At 43.5% G+C, this 21235-nt stretch overlaps 1 protein-coding gene across 1 annotated transcript in view; it reads right to left on the bottom strand.

Annotated features, from left to right (window-relative positions):
• Window positions 1–8953: 8953 nt before the first annotated feature.
• Window positions 8954–21235, bottom strand: part of LOC132827917 (voltage-dependent calcium channel gamma-1 subunit-like) — a 30456-nt gene continuing 18174 nt past the window's right edge. Inside the window, exons 3-4 of the mRNA XM_060844732.1 lie at window positions 18465–18602; window positions 8954–13944 (exon numbers count right to left, since the gene is read on the bottom strand). Coding sequence (XP_060700715.1) covers window positions 13715–13944; window positions 18465–18602 — 368 coding nt within the window. The 3' untranslated portion in view covers window positions 8954–13714. The remainder of the gene's footprint in view (window positions 13945–18464; window positions 18603–21235) is intronic.

Below are 21235 nucleotides of genomic sequence, written 5' to 3'. Positions count from 1 at the left end.
CACATTTCCCCCTCCCACCATCAACCCCAAGCCCCAACTTCCCCACTCTCACCAACACCCAACAAACCATCCCCCATCCCTCCACTTAAACTCTCATGTACCATCCATACATTTGATTCATTTTTTTCTTGTCATATGTACTGAGATACAGTGAAAACTATTGTGTGCTGAATAGACAAATTATACCTGACCTAAGTACTTCGAGATAATAGAACAGAATGCAGAATATAGTTTTACAGCTATGGAAGTTGCAGAGACAGATCAACTCTAATATATAAGATCTGTTCAAAAGTCTGATATCAGCAAGGAAGAAGCTGTTCTTGAATCTGTTGGTATTTGTTTTCAAATGTTAGTATGGTTCTGTTCGCTGAGCTGGGAGTTTTTCTTGCAAATGTTTCGTCCCCTTTCTAGGTGACATCTTCAGTGCTTGGGAGCCTCCTGTGAAGTGCTTCTGTGCTGATTCCTCCGGCATTTATACTGGTTTGAATCTGCCGCTTCCGGTTGTCAGTTGCTGTCAGTTGCAGTGGAAGGCCTATTTTCCTGAGGAGCCAATGGAAGGGAGACTGGTTTGTGAGATGGACTGGGCTATGTTCAAAGCTCTCTAATTTCTTATGGTCTTGGGCAGAGTAGTTCCCCTACCGAGCTATGATACATCTAGATAGGATGCTTTCTATGGTGCATCTCTCAAAAATGGTAAAAGTCATTGTGGACATCGCTGAATTTCCTTAGCCTTCTGAAGAAATAGAAGTGTTGGTGTGCTTTCCTGACTCTAGTGTTAATGTGGATGGACCTGGACAGATTGTTGATGATATGTACTCCCAGGAAACTGAAGCTCTCAACCACCTCTACCTCAGCCCCATTGATACGGACAGGGGTGTGTCCTCCATTCCTCTTCCTGAAGTCGAAGATCGGCTGCTACATTTTGCTGACATTGAGGGAGAGACCGTTTTCTTCACACCATGCTAGTCAGCTGTCTATTTCTTTCCAGCATTCCATCTCGTAATTACTTGAGATCTGAGGCCCTACAGTGGTGGCATCAGCAAACTTGTTAACGGAGTTAGAGCTGAGTTTGGCCACACAGTCATGAGTTTGTAAGGACTTGTGATTAAGAGGCTGAGTAGGCCACCTTGTGCAGCACTGATGTTGCTGATTATTGTGGAAGAGATGTTGTCGCCTATCCTTACTGATTGCAGTCTGTGGATCAGGATCCGTTTGCAGATGGAGTGGAGCAGAGTCCTAGGTCTCAAGAGTTTGGCGCAGGAGTTTTGTTGGAGGTATTGAAGATAGAGCTAAAGTCAATAAATAGGTGTCCTTGTTATGCAGATGTTCCAGGGATGAGTGTAGGGCCAAGGAGATGGTGTCTGCTGTGGACCTGTTGTGACAGTAGGTGAATTGTAGCGAGTCAAGCGAGGCTGGAGTTGATGTGCACCATTACTAACCTTTCAAAGTACTTCATAGTAATGCATGTCAGAGCCACCGAGTGGTAATCGTTAAGGTACGTTGCTTGATTTTTCTTTAGCCCCAAGATGATAGTGGCCTTCTTGAAGGAGTTTGGCACCCTCACATTGCAGTAAGGAGAGGTTAAAGATGTCTGCAAATACTCCCGCCAGCTGGTCCACACAGGATCTGAGTGCACGGCTGGGGATTCCATCTGGGCCAGTCACTGTCTGTGGGTTCACCCTCAAGAAGGCTGACCCTTCTTGTGGCGCCTGTGGCGGCAACAAGTGGGTACAGGTACACCTGAGGCTGTCCGAGCCGGTGACATCATTTCACTGACCTTCTGTTCTAAGCGAGCATGGAATACATTGAGCTCATTGGGGAGGAACGTATTGTTGTCAGCAAGCTACTCGATTTTGCTTTGTAACCTGTTATATTGTGTAAACCTTGCCACGGTTGATGTGTGTTCATGTGATTAATCTGAAACATCTATTTCCCCTGCTCCTCGGATGCTGCCTGACCTGCTGGGCTTTTCCAGTGCCACACTCTCAACTCTACAATCTTCAGCATCTGCAGTACTCACTTTCGCCTAGTCTGGGATTCTAGTCTGGTGTTGTCTCTTGGTATCCCTGATGGCTTTATTAAGATTTGTACCAAGATTTCCTGTGGAGGTCAGGATCACCTGACTCAAAACACCTTAGATCTGGTAGTGGATCTTCCAGTACATCCATGATTTCTGTTTGGTGATTAACTTCTTTGGCATGCAGTCCTCTACACACTTGACACTCTATATAACCCTTTACCCACTTGGAATGCATCTCCAGAGTTAGATTATAGAGTTACCCTTCCACTGGAGCCGACAATGTGACTGTCAGTGCCTCTGCACATATCAATTACAGAAGAGGAGATATTGACTGTCAGGCAATAGACTCCACCAATTCTGATTACAAGGATTACTGCACAGCTCTCCCTGGTCTCCAAACAGGAGGCTCCCGTCTGGGAATTTCCAGTGTAGAAGTCACCAAAACTTTACCTCTGTCAATGTTTTTGTTCGATCTTGGCATTCCAAAAATGGATTTCAGACCCTGATTGGTATTTCTGGGCCCTCACAGGGGCTAAACGTGGTCGTAAATGTTCCTTTGCGTTCTTGTCACATCACTTCCAACCACCTTGATCAACATGAGTAGCCTTTTCATTTCAGAGAATCCTTACAGTGTGGAAATTGGGCATTCGACCCATCAAGTCCACACTGCCCCTCCCAGCCAGACCCACCACCATCCCTATAATCTTGCATTTCTCATGGCTAACTTGCACAACCCTAAACACTGTAGGCAATTTAGCCTGGTCAATCCACCTAACCTGCACAATTTTGGACTGTGGGAGGAAACTCGCGCAGACCTGGAGAGAATGTGTAAACTCCACACACACAGTTCCCTGAGGATGGAATCGAACCTGGGTCCCTGGCGCTGAGAGGCAACAGTGCTAACCACTGAGCTACAGTGGTGCCTAGTCACCTTTCTCCAATATTTGAATAATTCATTCAAAAAGTTTCATTTTTCACCTATTGTTGGCTGTGGATTAATGACTAATTATTGAAGATATCAGTATACTTTCAGAGGCTTGGCAATGTTACTTAACCACCCTCCCTATTTTACCACTGTTCATGGAGCAGAAATTGGAGGGTGTGGGGGAGTTGTGTGAAGGTTTTGTGCAACTAAATGTAGTTCTTAAACTAAAGGTTACATGGATGACTCACTGCTTCTGAAATGTTTCTTTTGCACAGTTTGTTCATTTATTTACTTTTTAAATTAAAGAAACACCAATAATTTTGGTGAAGAAATGTACGTAACTTTTCTACATTACAGTTTTGTAAGTAGAGTGGAAGTAAGATACCATTGAGCCGTTCATTATTGAGATCGAAGATCAGCTTAAGAATGATAAGTGTCAACTCTGTCCCCAGAGCATTAGTGTTCAGTACAATAGTTAAGACCATCAGAAATAGGAACAGGACTAAACCATTTAGCCCCTCAAGCCTGCTCTATCACTCAGTAGGATGTTGGCTGATCCAACATACACCATGTCCACTTTCCTGCTCTGTCCCCATAACTATTCATTCCCTGACTGATCAAGAATCTATCTATCTCACCCTTAAATATACACAAGGACTCTGTTCCCCCCTCCCCCCCCCCCCCCCCCCCGCCATGTCTCTGTGACTTCCAAACCTCATCTCAGCCTTAAACTGATGTCCCTTTATTCTGAGACTGTGCCCATGAGAGGAAACACTCCTGTCAAGACCTTTAAGTCTACTATTTTAATAACTACTTTTATTAACATGAATTAAATTCAAGTCACTGGTTATATTCATGCAGTCTGCTACCACACACTGAATTGTGTCACCTGGAATACTGAATTTTGCATTGCTTCAAAGGTCATAATGTCACCAAGAATGATTCTAGGTTTATGTCACACATTTTGTGTCACAGTGTCTTCTTCCATGCTTACAAGAGGCCATGACAAACTGTACTGTCTGAATTTGGAACAAGGGCAGCACAGTGGCTCAGTGGTTAGCACTGCTGCCTCACAGCACCAGGAACCCAGGTTTGATTCCAGTCTCGGGCAACTGACTATGCACATTCTCCCTGTGTCTGTGTGGGTTTCCTTCAGGTGCTCCGGTTTCCTCCCACAGTCCAAAGATGTGCAGGTCAGGTGAACTGGCCGAGCTAAATTGCCCATAGTGTTAGGTGCATTAGTCAGGAGTAAACATAGGGTAGGGGAATGGGTCTGGGCAGTTTACTCTTCGGAGGGTTGGTATAGGCTTGTTGGGCCAAAGGGCCTGTTTCCATACTGTAGGGAATCTAATCTAACCTAAAGTCTTAGAAACCCACCAAAGATCCCAAGTTTGGCCCCAGCTCCACACATCTGGGATGGCAGACAAGCTTCAGTGCTTATACTTGGCGTGGTTTCCTACTCTTAAAATCTATCCTGAGAGTCTAACTGGGAAGTACATCAATTAGCATGACTGTTGCTCCACTGCCTACTGCCTTACACATGAAGCGTCAGTTGAGTACAGTATTAAATGATGGATCCCTGCAGGATGCATCTTGAACTGAGGAGTGTAAATTTAAAATTCTTTTGTATAAGTTTCAAAACAGGTATGACATTGACAAAAAAATTATCCTCTGCGAAACTGTTTTCATTTTAATACTCATTTTCCTGCAATCATATCTGAGTGAAACATTCAAGTAACCCCCTTTAATCATAATAGAACAATTTTCTGCATGTTGCTATTTAATCAGTGTGCAGGTCACAGTGACTGGAGTGTTTGCCAGTTTTGTAAATGAGGGAGTTTGAGTTAGGCAATGGTTTGAGACAGTGTCACACATCAGTGAGCATAAGAGTTATATGGATAATACTGCTGGCAAGGTGGTCACATTGTACCTCAAGGGACAGGAGGAAATAAGGGAATAGGTGACCACAGGCAGTCATAGAGATGTACAGCACAGAAACAGACCCTTCGGTCCAACTCATCCATGCAAACCAGATATCCTAACCTAATCTAGTCCCATTCACCAGCAGTTGGCCCATATCCCTCTAAACCCTTCCTATCCATGTACCCATCCAGATGTCTTTTAAATGTTGTAATTGTACCAGCCTCTACCACTTCCTCTGGCAGCTCATTCCATACATGTACCACCCTCTGCGTGAAAAAGTTGCCCCTTAGGTCTCTCATATCTTTCCCCTTTCAGCCTAAAATTATGCCCTCTCGTTCTGGACACCGCCTCCCTCCCCCCCTCCCCCCTGTCTATTAAACAATCCATGCCCCTCATAATTTTGTAAACCTCTATAAGGTCACCCCTCAGCCTCCGACACTCCAGGGAAAACAGCCCCAGCCTGTTCAGCGTCTCCCTGTAGCTCAAATCCCCCTGGCAACATCCTTATAAATCTTTTCTGAACACTTTCAAGTTTCACAACATCTTTCCAATATGAAGGAGACCAGAATTGCATGCAATATTCCAACAGTGGCCTAACCAATGTCCTGTTCAGCTGCAACATGACCTCCCAACTCCTGTACTCAATACTCTGACATAAAGAAAAGCATACCAAACGCCTCCTTCACTATCCTATCTACCTGTGATTCTACTTTCAAGGAGCTATGAACCTGTACTCCAAGGTTGCTTTGTTCAGAACACTCTCCAGAACCTTACCATTAAATGTATCAGCCCTGCCCTGATTTGCTTTTCCAACATGCAACATCCCACATTTATCTAAATCAAACTCCATCTACCACTCCTCAACCTGGCATGGTTAGGAACATGGGACTGGGATATCATAGCAACTACAGAAACATGGCTCAGGGATGGATAGGACTGGCAGCTTAATGTTCCAGGATACAAGTGCTACAGGAAGGATAGAAAGGGAGGCAAGAGAGGAGGGGGAGTGGCACTTTTGATAAGGGCAAACATTACAGCTGTACTGAGGAAGGATATTCCCAGAAATACATCCAAGGAAGTTATTTAGGTGGGACTGAGAAATAAGAAAGGGATGGTCACGTTATTGGGATTGTATTATAGACCCCCTAATGATCAGTGGGAAATTGAGAAACGAATTTGTAAGAAGATTTCAGTTATCTGCAAGAATAATAGGGTGGCTATGGGAGGGGATTTTAACTTCCAAACATAGACTGGGACTGCCATAGTGTTAAAGGTTGAGATGGAGAGGAATTTGTTAAGTATGTACAAGAAAATTTTCTGAGTCAGTATGTGGATGTACCTATTAGAGAAGGTGCAAAACTTGACCGACTCTTGGGAAATAAGGCAGGTGTCAGTGGGGGAGCGCTATAAATCTATTTTAAAGTAGTGATGGAAAAGGATATACTGAATCTAAAAGTCAAAGTTCTAAATTGCAGGAAGGCTAATTTTGATGGCATGAGGCAAGAACTTTCAAAAGCCGATTGGGGGCAGTTGTTCATAGATAAAAGGACGGCTAGAAAATGGGAAGCCATCAGAAATTAGATAACAAGTATCCAGAGAAAGTATATTCCTGTCAGGGTGAAAGGAAAGGCTGGTAGATATAGGAAATGCTGGAAGACTAAAGAAATTGAGAGTTTGGTTAAGAAAAAAAAGGAATCATATGTCAGGTATAGACAGGATAGATCGAGGGAATCCTTAGAAGAGTATAAAGAAAGTAGGAGTATACTTAAGAGGGAAATCAGGAGGGCAAAACGGGGACATGAGATAGCTTTGGCAAATAGAATTAAGGAGAATCCAAAGGGATTTTCTAAATATATTAAAGACAAAGTGGCAACTAGGGAGAGAATGGGACGCCTCAAAGATCAGCAAGGCTGCCTGTGTGTTGAGCCACAGGAGATGGGGGAGGTACTAAATGAGTATTGTGCATTGGAGAAGGACATGGAAAATTTCGAATGTAGGGAAATAGATGTGACATCTTGAACAATGTCCATATTACAGAGGAGGAGGTGCTGGGTGATTTGAAATGCATAAAGGTGGATAAATCCCCAGGACCTGATCAGGTGTACCCGAGAACTCTGTGGGAAGTGATTGTTGGGCCTCTTGCTGAGATATTTGTATGAGGTGAGGTGCTGGAAGACTGGAGGTTGGCTAACGTGGTGCCACTATTTAAGGGGGGCGGTAAGGACAAGCCAGGAAACTATAGTACCAGTGAGCCTGACGTCGGTGGTGGGCAAGTTGTTGGAGGGAATTCTGAGAGACAGGGTTTACATGTATTTGAAAAGGCAAGGACTGATTATGGATAGTCAGCATGGGAAATCATGTCTCACGGATTTGATGTGAATTTTTTGAAGAAGTAAAAAAGGATTGATGAGGGCAGATGTGATCTATATGGACTTCAGTAAGGCGTTTGACAAGGTTCCCCATGGGAGACTGATTAGCAAGGTTAGATCTCATGGAATATAGGGAGAACTAGCCATTTGGATACAAAACTGGCTCAAGGGTAGAAGACAGAGGGTGGTGGTGGAGGGTTGCTTTTCAGACTGGAGGCCTGTGACCAATGGAGTGCCATAAGGATCGGTGCTGGGTCCACTACTTTTCATCATTTATATAAATGATTTGGATGTGAACATTAGTGGTACAGTTAGTAAGTTTGCAGATGACACCAAAATTGGAGGTGTAGTGGACAGCAAAGAAGGTTACCTCAGAGTACAATGGGATCTTGATCAGATGGGCCAATGGGTCAATGAGAATCAGACAGGTATTGCAGGAATCCCCTGAGGTCCTACTTACAAATCAGTTTTCTACTTTGGAAACTGATGCATGAGCCCTGATAAAAGGACATCATCACAAAAAAGACAATAAAAATGACGTCTGTTTAACTCTCTGATTAACTCAGCACAACATAAACTGGCCAATGTTTGGGTAACTTGCTACAACCAGTTTCAAACAAGTTTTCCACTTACACGGTGAAGCACTCCTTCATCCTTGTGAAGACCACACGGGATTTCACATATTAATAGCAATGTAGCATCTATATGCTCATTTAACAATGTTGGGCTATTCACCATTCAAGAGTCAATAGACATTTGCACTGCAGCAATTTTGTGAATCAGTACTCATTAAACTTATGAACTCAGTAACTTGTGTAGTTGAATTCAATTTTAATGACACTATGCATCTCAAATAAATGGCTTTGCCATGAGTTCTCTGCTTGACCCATCTCCTCAAACATCTTTTTTTTGGATTCCATGAGAATTGTATGTTCAATGAAATCACATGTAACCTGCTATTCCTTGCATTTTTCCAATATCAAATGAGATGCTTCTAATACAGAAGTCCGTAGCTGCATGCAAGAATTTCCTTGATGGGCTGCACTCAAATTCAAATTTGAAATCTAACAGTCAAATGAAATTACTTTTCTTGATGCCTTAAGTTGACATATTGGCCTGGAGTTCTCTACCACTGTGCACTAACAGCCTACTTTCACTAGTCAATATACACATTGGGATTCCTATAGTGCTTTACATTGTAAGACTGGCTTCTTAATTAACACCTTGGTAAATAAGGTCAGAGCCATTTCTTGAACATAGAAACTTGATGTTGAAAATAGGGCACACCAAAGTCATGCGATGGGATAACGGCTACCCTGATCAGATCATTTTTATCTGTATTATCACACAAACTCGTGAACAGCTCTAAGGCTGTCATTTTGATCCTGCAAAGGGCGCAGATTTCCTGGGTCGGTTACCTGAAAGGTTTGAGCAATTCTTGAAGCTCGATGTGTCATGCTGCTACAATGTTGTAGTTATGATTGGTGTTTGTTTATAACAAAATCCTGCCGTCAAGTCAAAAAGACATCTACTGACCACACAAATGAGCCTTGTGGTATGTTAGTTTCAGTACCGGTATGCTGCCAGGTACGTAAGCTGTACTTCCCAAAGATTGGCAGACAATATCAAACAGCATGTCCTTTCAGCTGGTTACAACATGCAAATACTGACCATGGTTTCAAAACACAGTATCCAATTTTAGATGTAAATCCCCAATCGAACAACAAATGCTTTTTAATTCTGATTGTACAAAGAATTACATTGTCAACCAATTTAGGATTGTCAGTTGGACTCATTGTGGTACATTTGTGAGAACTGGAAGCTGCATATATTAACATACAAAGAAAGAACATTACACACAAATACACACACACACACACACACACACACACAGTGCCTGTTTCAACTCAACATAATAGGGGAGAGCCATTTGATCGTTTATTTTCTGGTCAAGATATTGCCCTATCACAGTCAGCCTGCCTGCTGTAGAATTTAAACAAAGCTTATCAGTTAACTGTCAGTCATCATTAACATCAGTAATCAACACTCTCTCCTCATAGTTGTTTCCCCTTTACTTTGATATTTCTTGTCAATTGTCCTGATGAGTGCAAGATGAAAGGCTTTGACAAAATGTGTTTTTTCTCAATATTCAAGTTCTGTGCTGCCAAACAACTGTGTCTAATAATTAAACAATTATATAAAAGGTATTTAAACAGGCATTGGATAGGCATATGGAGGATAATGGGCTAGTGTAGGTTAGGTGGGCTTGGATCGGCGCAACATCGAGGGCCAAAGCGCCTGTACTGCGCTGTATTTTTCTATGTTCTATGTATCTGAATGAGGGGTAAGGCCTCATAATTCAGCTAATATGTATTTGCAAAGTATAGTTTGATACTAGGAACTCTGCTGTAGCATGTCCTTTTTAATAATTTGATCAGTCGGGTTCATGTGGAGCATTCTGTGTGTGAGTGGGGACCCAAAAGCCTCTCGACTGTTTGGTAATTCCAATTCGATGTAATTCAACCAGAAAAAGCAGAACGCTAATGAGGGCAAAGCTCAATGTTTAAGAGACGCATTTTTACCAGCGCAATCTCCACAGATTTTAGAAATCACACACGCTGCAATCTCGGGAGGACTTCTGGGCAAACGAGGAGAGGGTCAGCTAAAGGGGTCAGGGTCATCAGTGCTTGTTTGAACCACCGAACAGAGCAACCTACAAGCCCCATCCTCCACAATCACTGAAATATTGTCTCAAGGGAGATAAAGCCACAGCAAAAAAAACCCAGCCAATTTCAAGGAAAACATTTTCTCTAGTGACACATTCTTGATGGGAGACGTTTGGGTATATGTTTATTATAAAAAGAAGTGTAAGGAGTAGTGATGCAGTTAAAATGCAAGTCTCACACATGCTTGGATACAGGGAAATCTCAATAAATTCTACAGCATCGAAAGAACCCTAAAGCCATTTGTCGCACAAATGTGGGAAGTGGTGAACGATATAATAATCCAATGTTGAAGCTTTTGCCAATTGTTAAGCTACAGATCCAGGGTGTAATTGTTTATTTCTGATTATTGCTGTCAGGTGAGATTTCAAATGGTTGAAGCTGTTCTCCCTAAATGAGTGGATTTACAAACCTCAAAAATGTCACTGCGAGACAAGGTCAGGATTTGACGGCAAGGTTGAGTACATGGATTAACTTATGTTTGGAGTCAGGAATACATGAATTCACACATTCCACAGTAAATGCTGCTACAAACATATTGATATTTGAACTACATTAAAAAGAAAACTTCCTCAAACTGTTTAAGATTGCTTGGGAATTTTGAAAAGGGAGTGGGTGTGAAGGTAAACGCAATGAACAATGTGCAGGTCTGAATTTCTCAAGCTTTATCAGGGCCTGATGATCTACCTCTCAGAATACCTAAGGAAGTGGCTGTAGAAATAGTAGATGCATTAGTGGTCATCTTCCAGGATTGTATAGACTCTAGAACAGTCCCTGCAGATTGGAGGATAGCCAATATTCAAAAAGGGAGCCACAGAGAAAACCTGGAATTATAGACCAGTAAACCAAACATCAGTAGTGAGAAAATTCTTCAAACTATTATCAAAGACTTTATAGCAGAGCATTTAGAAAGCAGCAATAGGACCAGATAGAGTCATAGAGATGTACAGCATGGAAACAGAACCTTCGGTCCAACTCATCCATGCCAACCAGATATCCCAACCTAATGTAATCCCACCTGCCAGCACCTGGCCCATATCCTTCCAAACCCTTCCTATTCATATTCCCATCCAGATGCCTTTTAAATGCTGTAATTATACTTGTGTCCACCACTTTCACTGACAACACATTCTATACACGTATCACCCTCTGTGTGAAACAGTTGCCCCTTAGGTCCCTTTTATCTTTCCCCTCTCACCCTAAACCTATACCCTCTAGTTCTGGACCCCACTCCAGGGAAAATACCTTGTCTATTTACCCTATCCATGCCCCTTATAATTTAACAAACCTTTTATAATGTCACCCCTCAGCCTCCGACACTCCAGGGAAAACAGCCCCAGCCTGTTCAACCTCTCCATGTAGTTCAAATCCTCCAATCCTTGCAACATCTTTGTAAATCTTTTCTGAACCCTTTAAAGTTTCACAACATCGTTCTGATACGAAGGAGACCAGAATTGCACGCAATGTTCCAACAGTGGCCTAACCAAGGTCCTGTACAGCTGCAACATGACCTCCCAACTCCTGTACGCAATACTCTGATCAATAAAGGAAAGCATACCAAATGCCTTCTTCACTATCCTATCTACCTGTGACTCCACTTTCAAGCAGTTATGAACCGACACTCCAAGCAACACTCTCTAGGACCTTACCAATAAGTGTATAAGTCCTGCTAAGATTTGCTAGAGTCAGGATGCTTGACAAATCTGTTTGAATTCTACGAAGGTGTAACTAGTAGAGTTGACAAGGGGGAGCCAGTTGATGTGGCATATTTGGACTTTCAGAAAGTGACAAAGTCGCAAGTAAGAGGTTATTGTGCAAGATTAAAGCACATGGGACTTGGGGAAGTGTATTGAGATGGAGAGAAAACTAGTTGGCAGAGAAAAACAAAGAATCCTCTGGATCCTTCCCAAATTGTCCTACTGAGTCCTTCCCAAGGCAGTAACTCGTTGGAGGGGCCACAGGGATCAGTGCTATGACCCCAGCTATTCACAATCTATTAATTTGAGTTCAGGAGCAGGGATATGTTGTTCCAGCCTTAGTGAGGCCACATCTAGAATATTGTGTGCAGATTTGGTCTCCTTCTCTCAAAAAGGTCGCTCTTGCTCTCATGGGAGTGCAGTGAAGGTTTATCAGGCTGATTATGGGGATGGCGGGACTGGTGTATGAGGAGAGGTTGTCTAAGTTAGGATTATTTTCACTGGAGTTCAGACAAATGGGGGGGGGGTGAATTTCATAGTCACTTGTAAAATTCTAATAGGAGTAGACAGGATAGATGCAGGGAGGATGTTCCTGATGGTGGGTGCTTCCAGAACCAGGGGTCACAGTCTGACGATTCAGGGTGGACCATTTAGGATGGAGATGAGGAGACATTTCTTCACCCAAAGAGTGGTAAGCCTGTGGGATTCATTACCACAGGAGGTAGTTGATGCCAAATGTATTCAAGAGGCAGCTAGATATAGCACTTGGGACAAATTGAATCAAAGGTTAGGAGGGGAAGGCAGGATTAGGCTGTTGTGATGGAAGATCAGCCAATGATGGTGATAATTAGTGGAGGAGGCTCAAAGGCCAAATGGCCTCCTCCTGCTGCTATCCCCTATGTCTCTACGTTTGGAGCTGGTGGTAGGCACAATGGTAGTGTCCCTACCTCTGAGCCAGGAGGTACGGGTTCAAGTCCCACATGCTCTTGGGATGTGTAATAACATCTCTCAACAGGTTGATCAGGAAATATCCTGAAGCCAGTTGTGGTGGTGTATTTGAAGGTCTGGGGCAGAGTCTGTGCTAACTGCCAATTCTGAGGAAGGGTCACTGGCCCTGAAATGTTAACTCAGATTTCCCTCTTCAGCTGCTGCCAGACCTGCTGAGCTTTTCCAGCAATTTCTGTTTAAGTTTCAGATTTGCAGCATCCCCAGTTCTTTGTTTCTATTTTTGTGGCTGCGTATTTAAGGTGTTTATGTTTAACCTGCCGTTCCGAGAGCACGTACAGTTATTCACAACACTGAGATCTGCTCACGTGGCCCCATTTCCCACAGAAAATCTAATAATCGTTGTTCAGAAACACATCCTCACGACACTGAGTGCTGAGAACCAGTGTCGATGATACAGTGTTACCAGGAGACTGACTGTGAGAGAGCAAAGCTATCATCAACGCAGTTCCCAGTCATAACCCCATCAATGACTCACTATTAACGGTGAGTGGACTTATTCATGTCCTGTTGTTCTGCTAAAGAAATTTAAAGAAAGCACAAAATGCACAGCAGGCATCTGGAAGAGAATGAAAGGTTAATGTCCAGGCCTTGACACGCTTCCCATGCCTCGAATTCCCCGAATGAAAGCCTGAATATTTCAGCTTTTCCTGACAGGAAAATACTGGGACTGCAGGAAATCTGAGATGGAAGAGAATGAGCTGCAATGTTAAGGTGTGTGGAGGAACAGAGTGTTTGGAGCAGACTGGGGACTTGTGCAGAACAACAAAGGGCTCATTTTCAACCCGAAGATTAACTTTGCTTCAGATAATGCCAGACCTGCTGAGTTTCTCCAGCAAGTTCTGTTTCAGATTTCCAACATCCACAGTTCTTTTTTTCCCAGCATGTTTTACTTTCATTCCCAATTTCAGTTTTTTGAAATTAAAGTTGTGATTTTTTTTTTGTTTCAAGAAACCCCTGAAGATGAGTCTCCCTGTTTAACCACCATAAATAAAGCTGTCCAAACTAGACCACCACATCCCTGTGAGTGAATTTGATTCCCCACCCCCACCTCACACATGTTCTGGTGGTGCATCCATGCACGTTTCCCATGGGTTTTGGGGCATACGCGGCAGAGAGATGAGCAGGAGAGTGATTCCCCCGATGAAGAGGATGACAAAGGCCGCACTGGCACAGGCGAATGACCAGGAATAGTGATACTGCATCCAGATGGTCTCCTCGCTGTCAATCATCCGCTTGACAGACTGCCGCATGACCTCCACCGAGATGATGATGCACAGGCCTGGAACACAGGGAGACACAGTGAGTCAGTGGGGAGCTGTGAGCGGGAAGGTACCCTCCCCCATGGGGACACACAGGTGGGGTCACTCTCCTGGCACTGAGCGGGCAGATTGTAATTCTGATGGTTTTCCTGCTCCTAGGATGCTGCCTGACCTGCTGTGCTTTTCCAGCACCACTCTAATCTAGACTCTGATTTCCAGCATCTGCAGTCCTCACTTTTGCCTACAATGTTTGACACGCGTTGCAAATGAAAGCGTTGCAGTGCTCGGGGGGGAGGCAGGGAGAAAAATAAAAGAACAATTCAAATTGTTTCCTAACTGCAACTTTATTTTAGCTACTCCTCAGAATTAACCCCCAAATTGACCAATTTATACTGGACGCGGTGATTCAGTCGAATGTTCTAGAGAGAAGGAAATCTGCCATCCTTCTGCAGTCTGGCCTACATGTGACTCCAGACCCACAGCAATGTGGCTGACTCCTAACTGCCCTCTGGGCAATAAATACTGGCCCGGCCAGTGACAGCTACGTCCTGTAAATGAATATTTAAAAAGCCACACATTGAAGGGATGGGTTTGGCTTGACTGTTCCTCCAGTGTCCAGTCCAGGTGGACTGGGGGAATCAGGTTGGTAGTGGGTTGCAAGAAAAGGAATGTGTATGAGATGGACAGCAGCTAGTGATGGAACCCACTAGGGAACAAGCAATACTAAATTTAGTGTCGTGCAACAAGGCAGACTTATTAAAGGAGCTTAAGGTGGAGGAACCCTTAGGAGGCAGGGAGATGCATCATCAGGGGTTTCTTAAAACAAAAAAAATTCACAACTTTAATTTCAAAAAACTGAAATTGGGAATGAAAGTAAAACATGCTGGAAAAAAAAGAACTGTGGATGCTGGAAATCTGAAACAGAACTTGCTGGAGAAACTCAGCAGGTCTGAATTTACTCTGCAATTTGAGAGGGAGAAGATAGAATCAGAGATAATGGTATAAAGCTGAATAAAGGCAATTACAGAGGCATGAGGGAGGAGCTGGGCAGAATTGGCTGGGAGAGGAGCTTAACAGGAAAACAGTGGAACAGCAATGGCAGGAGTTTCTGGGAGTAATTCAGGAGATACAGCAGAGATTCATCCTTAGGAAAAAGAAGCATGGTACAGGGAAGATGAGACAACCATGGCTGATGAGGGAGGTAGGGATACTATAAAAGCAAAATAGAAAACATATTATGTGGTGAAGTGCAGTGGGAAATCAGAGGTTTGGGAAGCTCACAAAGATAAACAGAGGGCAACTAACAAAAGGAGGAAGAAGATTTAATATGTGGGTAAGCCAGCCAGTAATATAAAGGAAGGCTGTAAGAGTTTCTTCAGATATAAAGGGCAAAAGAGAGGCAAAAGTGGACATTAGGCCACTGGAGATTGACACTGGAGAGCTAGTGTTGGGGAACAAAGAAATAGCTGAGGAACTGAATAATTACTTTGCGTCTGACTTCGTGGTGGAAGACACAAGAAATATCCCGAAAATTCAAGAGTGAGGGGGCAGAGCTGAGTATGGCAGCCATCATCAAAGAGAAGGTGCTAGAAAAACTGAATGGCCTGAAGGTGGATAAATCCCCTGGACCAGATGGACTACACTGCAGCACTCTAAGGGAGATAGCAGAGATGTTAGTGGTGATCTTTCAGGAATCACTAGAATCAGGCAGGGTCCCACAGGACTGCAAAAACACTAATGTGACACCTTTGTTTAACAAGGGAGTAAGGCAAAAGATGGAAAATTACAAACAGATTAGCTGAACCTTGGTCATGGGTAAGATCCTGGAATCCATTGTGAAGGATGAGAATTCTGAATACTTGGAAGTGTATGGTAAAATAGGGCAAGGTCAGCATGGTTTCATCAAGGGGAGGTCATGCCTGACAAATCTGCTAGAATTCTTTGAGGAATTGGAGGTGTGAAGAGGGTTACCTCAGATTACAACAGGATCTTGACCAGATGGGCCAATGGGCTGAGAAGTGACAGATGGAGTTTAATTCAGATAAATGCAAGGTGCTGCATTTTGGGAAAGCAAATCTTAGCAGGACTTATACACTTAATGGTAAAGTCCTAGGGAATGTTGCTGAACAAAGAGACCTTGGAGTGCAAGTTCATAGCTCCTTGAAAGTGGAGTTGCAGGTAGATAGGATAGTGAAGGCGGCGTTTGGTATGCTTTCCTTTATTGGTCAGAGTATTGAGTAAAGGAGTTGGGAGGTCATGTTGCGGCTGTACAGGACCTTGGTTAGGCCACTGTTGGAATATTCCGATAGGTCTCCTTCCTATCGGAAAGATGTTGTGAAACTTGAAAGGGTTCAGAAAAGATTTACAAAGATGTTGCAAGGAGACTTGTGAGTTCCAGTCCAGGATTCCCTCAAGGTAAACTTGCAGGTTGAGTCAGTAGTTAGGAAGGGAAATGCATGATGGCATTTATTCTGAGAGGACTTGAATATAAAAGCAGAAATGTATGTCTGAGGCTCTATAAGGCTCGGGTCAGACCACATCTGGAGTATTGTGTGCAGTTTTGAGCCCCATATCTCAGGAAGGATGTACTGGCCCTGGAGTGTGTTCAGAAGAGATTCATGACATGATCCCAGGAATAAAAAGCTTAACATATGAGGAACGTTTGAGGACTCTAGGTGTGTACTTAATGGAGTTTAGAAGGATGAGGGGGGATCTAATTGAAACATACAGAATACTGAATGGTCTGGACAGAGTAGATATTGGGAAGATGTTTCCATTGGTGGGAGAGACTAGGGCCCGAGGGCACAGTCTTAGAGTAAAGGGAATACCTTTTAGAATGGAGATAAGGAGAAACTTCTTCAGCCAGAGACTGGGGAATCTCTGGAATTCATTGCCACAGGAGGCTGTGGAGGCCAGGTCATTGAGTTTATTTAAGACTGAGATAGAAAGATTCTTGAGTATCAAGGGGATCAAGGGTTACAGGGAGAAAGGGGTTGAGAAATGTATCAGCCATGATTGAATGGCAGAGCAGACCGAATGGGCTGAATGGCCTAATTTCTGCTCCCTGTGTCTTAATGTCTTATGCCTGGCCTGTGACCACAGAAATATATCATAGTTCATTCAGTGTCACTGGGTTGAAATGATAGTTTCTGATGGCAGTGTGGGTATCCTTACAATGGAGGGAATGCAGCAAATCAGGAAGGCTGCTCACTCCCACCTTCACCAAGGAATTAGGGATGGGCAATGAATACTAACCCAGGCATAAAGACACATCGCATCAATGAACAAAAATAATATTGAAATATTGCCATGACACCTGGTAACTGAGGAACAACATCCCACTGAGAGGAAGGCTGGGAGAATGGAATGGGCAAGATTACAAAGAAACAAAAGAGTTATGCTGAAACAAGACATCTTGTAATATATCAGAAGAGACTTGTTCCTGTAACTTTAATTTAAAAAGCATTGCTCACCATGGGACTGGAAAGTGAGTTTCTAAAGTGTGATAAGGACCCCAGAGTAAAGGAATAACTGAACAGGAGGGTAAAATTAATTCATCATGAAACGAGTAAAGAAAGAGAAATCAAAAGGCAAAGAAAGGTTAAATGAAGAGAGATAAATGAGACAAAAGTTAAAAACATCATAATGTGAGGGACCTCTTGTGGCACAGTGGTCATGTCCCTATCTTTCAGCCAGGAGGCCTAGGTTCAAATCCCCTCTGCTCCTGAGGTGTATGATAACATCTGAGCAAATTGACTAGAAAATATCTAAAAATACACTTTGACATGTACAGTCATCAACGATTCATTCATTATCGCCCATTGAGATCCAGCTCCTTCCTGTTGTAATGACACTCCTATGGGTCATTACTGGAGGAACACTGACCACAAACACCAGGTAAAACCTTTTGACAGCGTTGCCTCCCATTTGAACTGAACTCTGGTCTCCCATATGACAGGCGGGGAAATGAACCACCACAAGTTTAGAGGGATTGATACTCCAACCCCCCTGAGCCAAGAAGCCTGGATTCAATCCCACCTGCTCAAGGGGTGTATGACATATCATCTCTGAACAGCTTCATAAGAAAATCTCTACTACACATTTCCTTTAAGCACTGTAGCTCAAAGCTCATTTGTTTTTAACACGTTAACTATAAACTGTTCCTTTAAGAGCAGTGTTTGGACATGATGTGACACATCTCCAACATAGCCAGGACCCTCTGGTCTTGACAGGTACGTTAACCCTTATATATTTTGCAATATATTTTCTAATAAACCAGTTCAGAGATGTTGTGACACCCGAAAAAAGTGGGACTTTCTGGATCTCCTGGCTCAGAGAGAGGGACACTATCACTGTGCCACAAAAGGCCTTATCAGTCTCAACAGAGTGCAGCAGGAAACATGAAGAGTACTTTACTGAGGTAGCCTCACCGATTTGCCCACCCATTCACTCAGAGGAGGAGCAGATGGCTATCGGGCCCACACTCCAGTCCGAAGACAGTGCAGCTGTTAACTGTCTAAACCCCGCGCCATCGACCTACCTGAGAAGATAAAGAACATGCCGGCTGGTTTCAGGAAATAATCCATCCTCTTGTTGAAAGAGAGCAGCAGACAGATTGTACCGAGCACCATGAACCCAATACTGATGATAGCGATGGCTGCTGCTGAAATGCTATATTCTGCAGAGGAACAGATGCCAAGAAACTGAGAAAGGTGCCCGCAGATTCACTCCATTATTGCTCAGCTCCTGCCTTGTATTCATTGAGAAAGATGACCAACTGAGTTATCCAACACCTAAAAAGACAGCAGCAGTTTGAAAGCACATTTCCGTCCCCCCCTCCCCAGGATAGTCTTTCACTGTAGTCCATGTAAAGTTCAAACAGTGCCAGCCATGTGCACGGCCACCTGTTTTTCCAGAGAGTGCTGCAAAGAGATATCTAATCCTCTATTTGAGTAGATAAAGGGTCAGCCAACTTTTCACATGATACCCACCTCCCCTTCCACCTTTCTCTGCATGAACACAAACTGAAGCCCCCACCTCACCCCGTTGACACCGGAAATGTCCCAGTTTGAGGCTGAGAAGTGTATATGGCATCAAGAGATATTTTACAGAGTTTTTGGGGATGAGCAAACATGGCACCAAACCCTGGTCACACAGTGTTGGAAATCTGACCCAATACAGTGCTGGTCATAACAATTGTAGGGTCCTGAGCTTAAAATCCGATTGGCAGCTGAGTAAGTAGATTTGGGTTGGCCATCAGGGCTTTGCCAAGGCCTGAGTTCCTGAACAACTTCAGATCTGAAGCAGGGTCACTGGACTCAAAACATTATCTCTGTTTCTCTCTCCACAGATACTGCCAGACCTGCTGAGTTTCTATAGCAATTTCTGTTTTTTGTTTCAGGTCTGATTATTAGTTCCACTCCTTCCTGCTCTACTAGATTAACCTCACATACTTAGAAAGATTTAACTAATGGAGTTCTCTTTTTAATAGATAGTTTGTGTGACAATATGTAGCTTTTCGAAGATGCACTATGGCAAAAGGTTCTGATCTCTTTCACTTTCTATATAAATAAACACTGTTAAAAGGAATATGATGTCAAGTTTGGCCAATATGGGCTACATTGCCTCCTTCTGTGCTGTAAGTTTGTATGGCTCAATACACACTCTAAGGTTTGCTCATTGTTTTCAATATCAGGAGCCATTTTGTATCACCAATTTCCAGCCTCCCCACTACTCTTGACCCTCTCCAATTTGCCTATCAGACCAACAGATCCACATCGGATGCCATATCACTTGCCCTTCACTCCTCCCTAGAACATCTTGACACCAAGAACAGCTATGTAAGAATCCTACTCATTGACTACAGTTCAGCCTTCAACACTATTATCCCCTCGAGACTGATTACTAAACTTAGTGATCTCACACTAAGCTCCACTCTCTGCAACTGGATCCTCAGTTTCCTGACCCACAGGCCACAATCAGTGAAGATTGGGAGCAATATTTCATCCTCACTAACACTCAACACTGGAGCCCCCCACCCCAGGGGTGCATATGCAGCCCTCTACTGTACTCACTGTATATACTCTTGACTGTATTGCCAAATACCAGACTAATGCCATTTACAAGTTGGCTGATGACACCACCATAGTCAGTGGAATCTCAGATGGTGATGAAACAGACTACAGATGGAAGGTGGAAGACCTGGAAAAATGGTGCACTGAGAAAAACCTAGCTCTCAATGCCAGCAAAACCAAGGAACTCATCATTGACGTTCAGTGGGATGTTACTCATGCCCCCTACAAATGAACAGCACAGAGATGGAATGAGTGGACAGTGTCAAGCTCTTGGGAGTGGTCATCCACAACAAGCTTTCTTGGACTCTTCATGTGGATGCACTGGTTACAAAGGCCCAACAACCCCTCTTCTTCCTCAAGCAGCTGAGGAAATTTGGCATGACGGCGAAAACCCTTGCCAACTTTTATAGGTGCTCCATTGAGAGCATTCTGTCTGGATGTATCACTACCTGGTATGGCAACTGTACCATTCAAGATTGGAGATGGTTACAGAGAGTGGTGAACTCAGCTCGGACAATCACAAAGGCCAAGCTCCCATCTATAGAATCCATTTACCAGGCCCACTGTCAAGGAAAGGCCGCCAGCATTCTCAAAGATCTATCCCACCCTGGCAATGTTTTTCTACAGCCTCTACCATCGGGGAGAAGGTACAGAAGCCTGAACACACGCACCAGCCGGTTTGGAAACAGTTTCTACCCTCCTGTTGTGAATGGACTCACAAACTCTTAGCATTCGCCTGTAGCTGTGTTTTTGTTTTTGCCACTGTTTACCTATTATTTACTATCTATGCTATTTAACTCTGTGATCTGCCTGTATTGCTCGCAAGACAAAGCTTTTCACTGTGCCTCAGTACACGTGACAATAAACTCAGTTCAATTCAATTCACAAAATTATCAATTAATTAAAATCGAACATACATGAAATACCCAAATCAGGTATATAGCCACACACCAGAATGGGCTTGGGTTTAATCCAGTTTGTACCTGGGTGAATGTGATCACAGCTAAATGTCAGAGTGTGACACAGTAAATATCCTGATTGTGTGAGCGAATAGAGGACACTTCCTTCAGGGATGTCTGATTGCAAACTGCAAATGGATGTGAATTGACCTGGGGATCAGGTTTGATTGTAACCCCCACTCCTGATGAAATGGTCCTTTCTGACGAACACACATATAAAGATTGTCCACTTCAGTGACATACTCTGTAAACTGTTGATACCATCAGGAAAGAAGGGG

This window comes from Hemiscyllium ocellatum, chromosome 25 (genome assembly GCF_020745735.1).
Source record: "Hemiscyllium ocellatum isolate sHemOce1 chromosome 25, sHemOce1.pat.X.cur, whole genome shotgun sequence".
NCBI classification, from domain to species: Eukaryota; Metazoa; Chordata; class Chondrichthyes; order Orectolobiformes; family Hemiscylliidae; genus Hemiscyllium; species Hemiscyllium ocellatum.
Note: the sequence above shows the minus strand (reverse complement) of the source record. Positions and strands in the feature narration are given on the sequence as shown.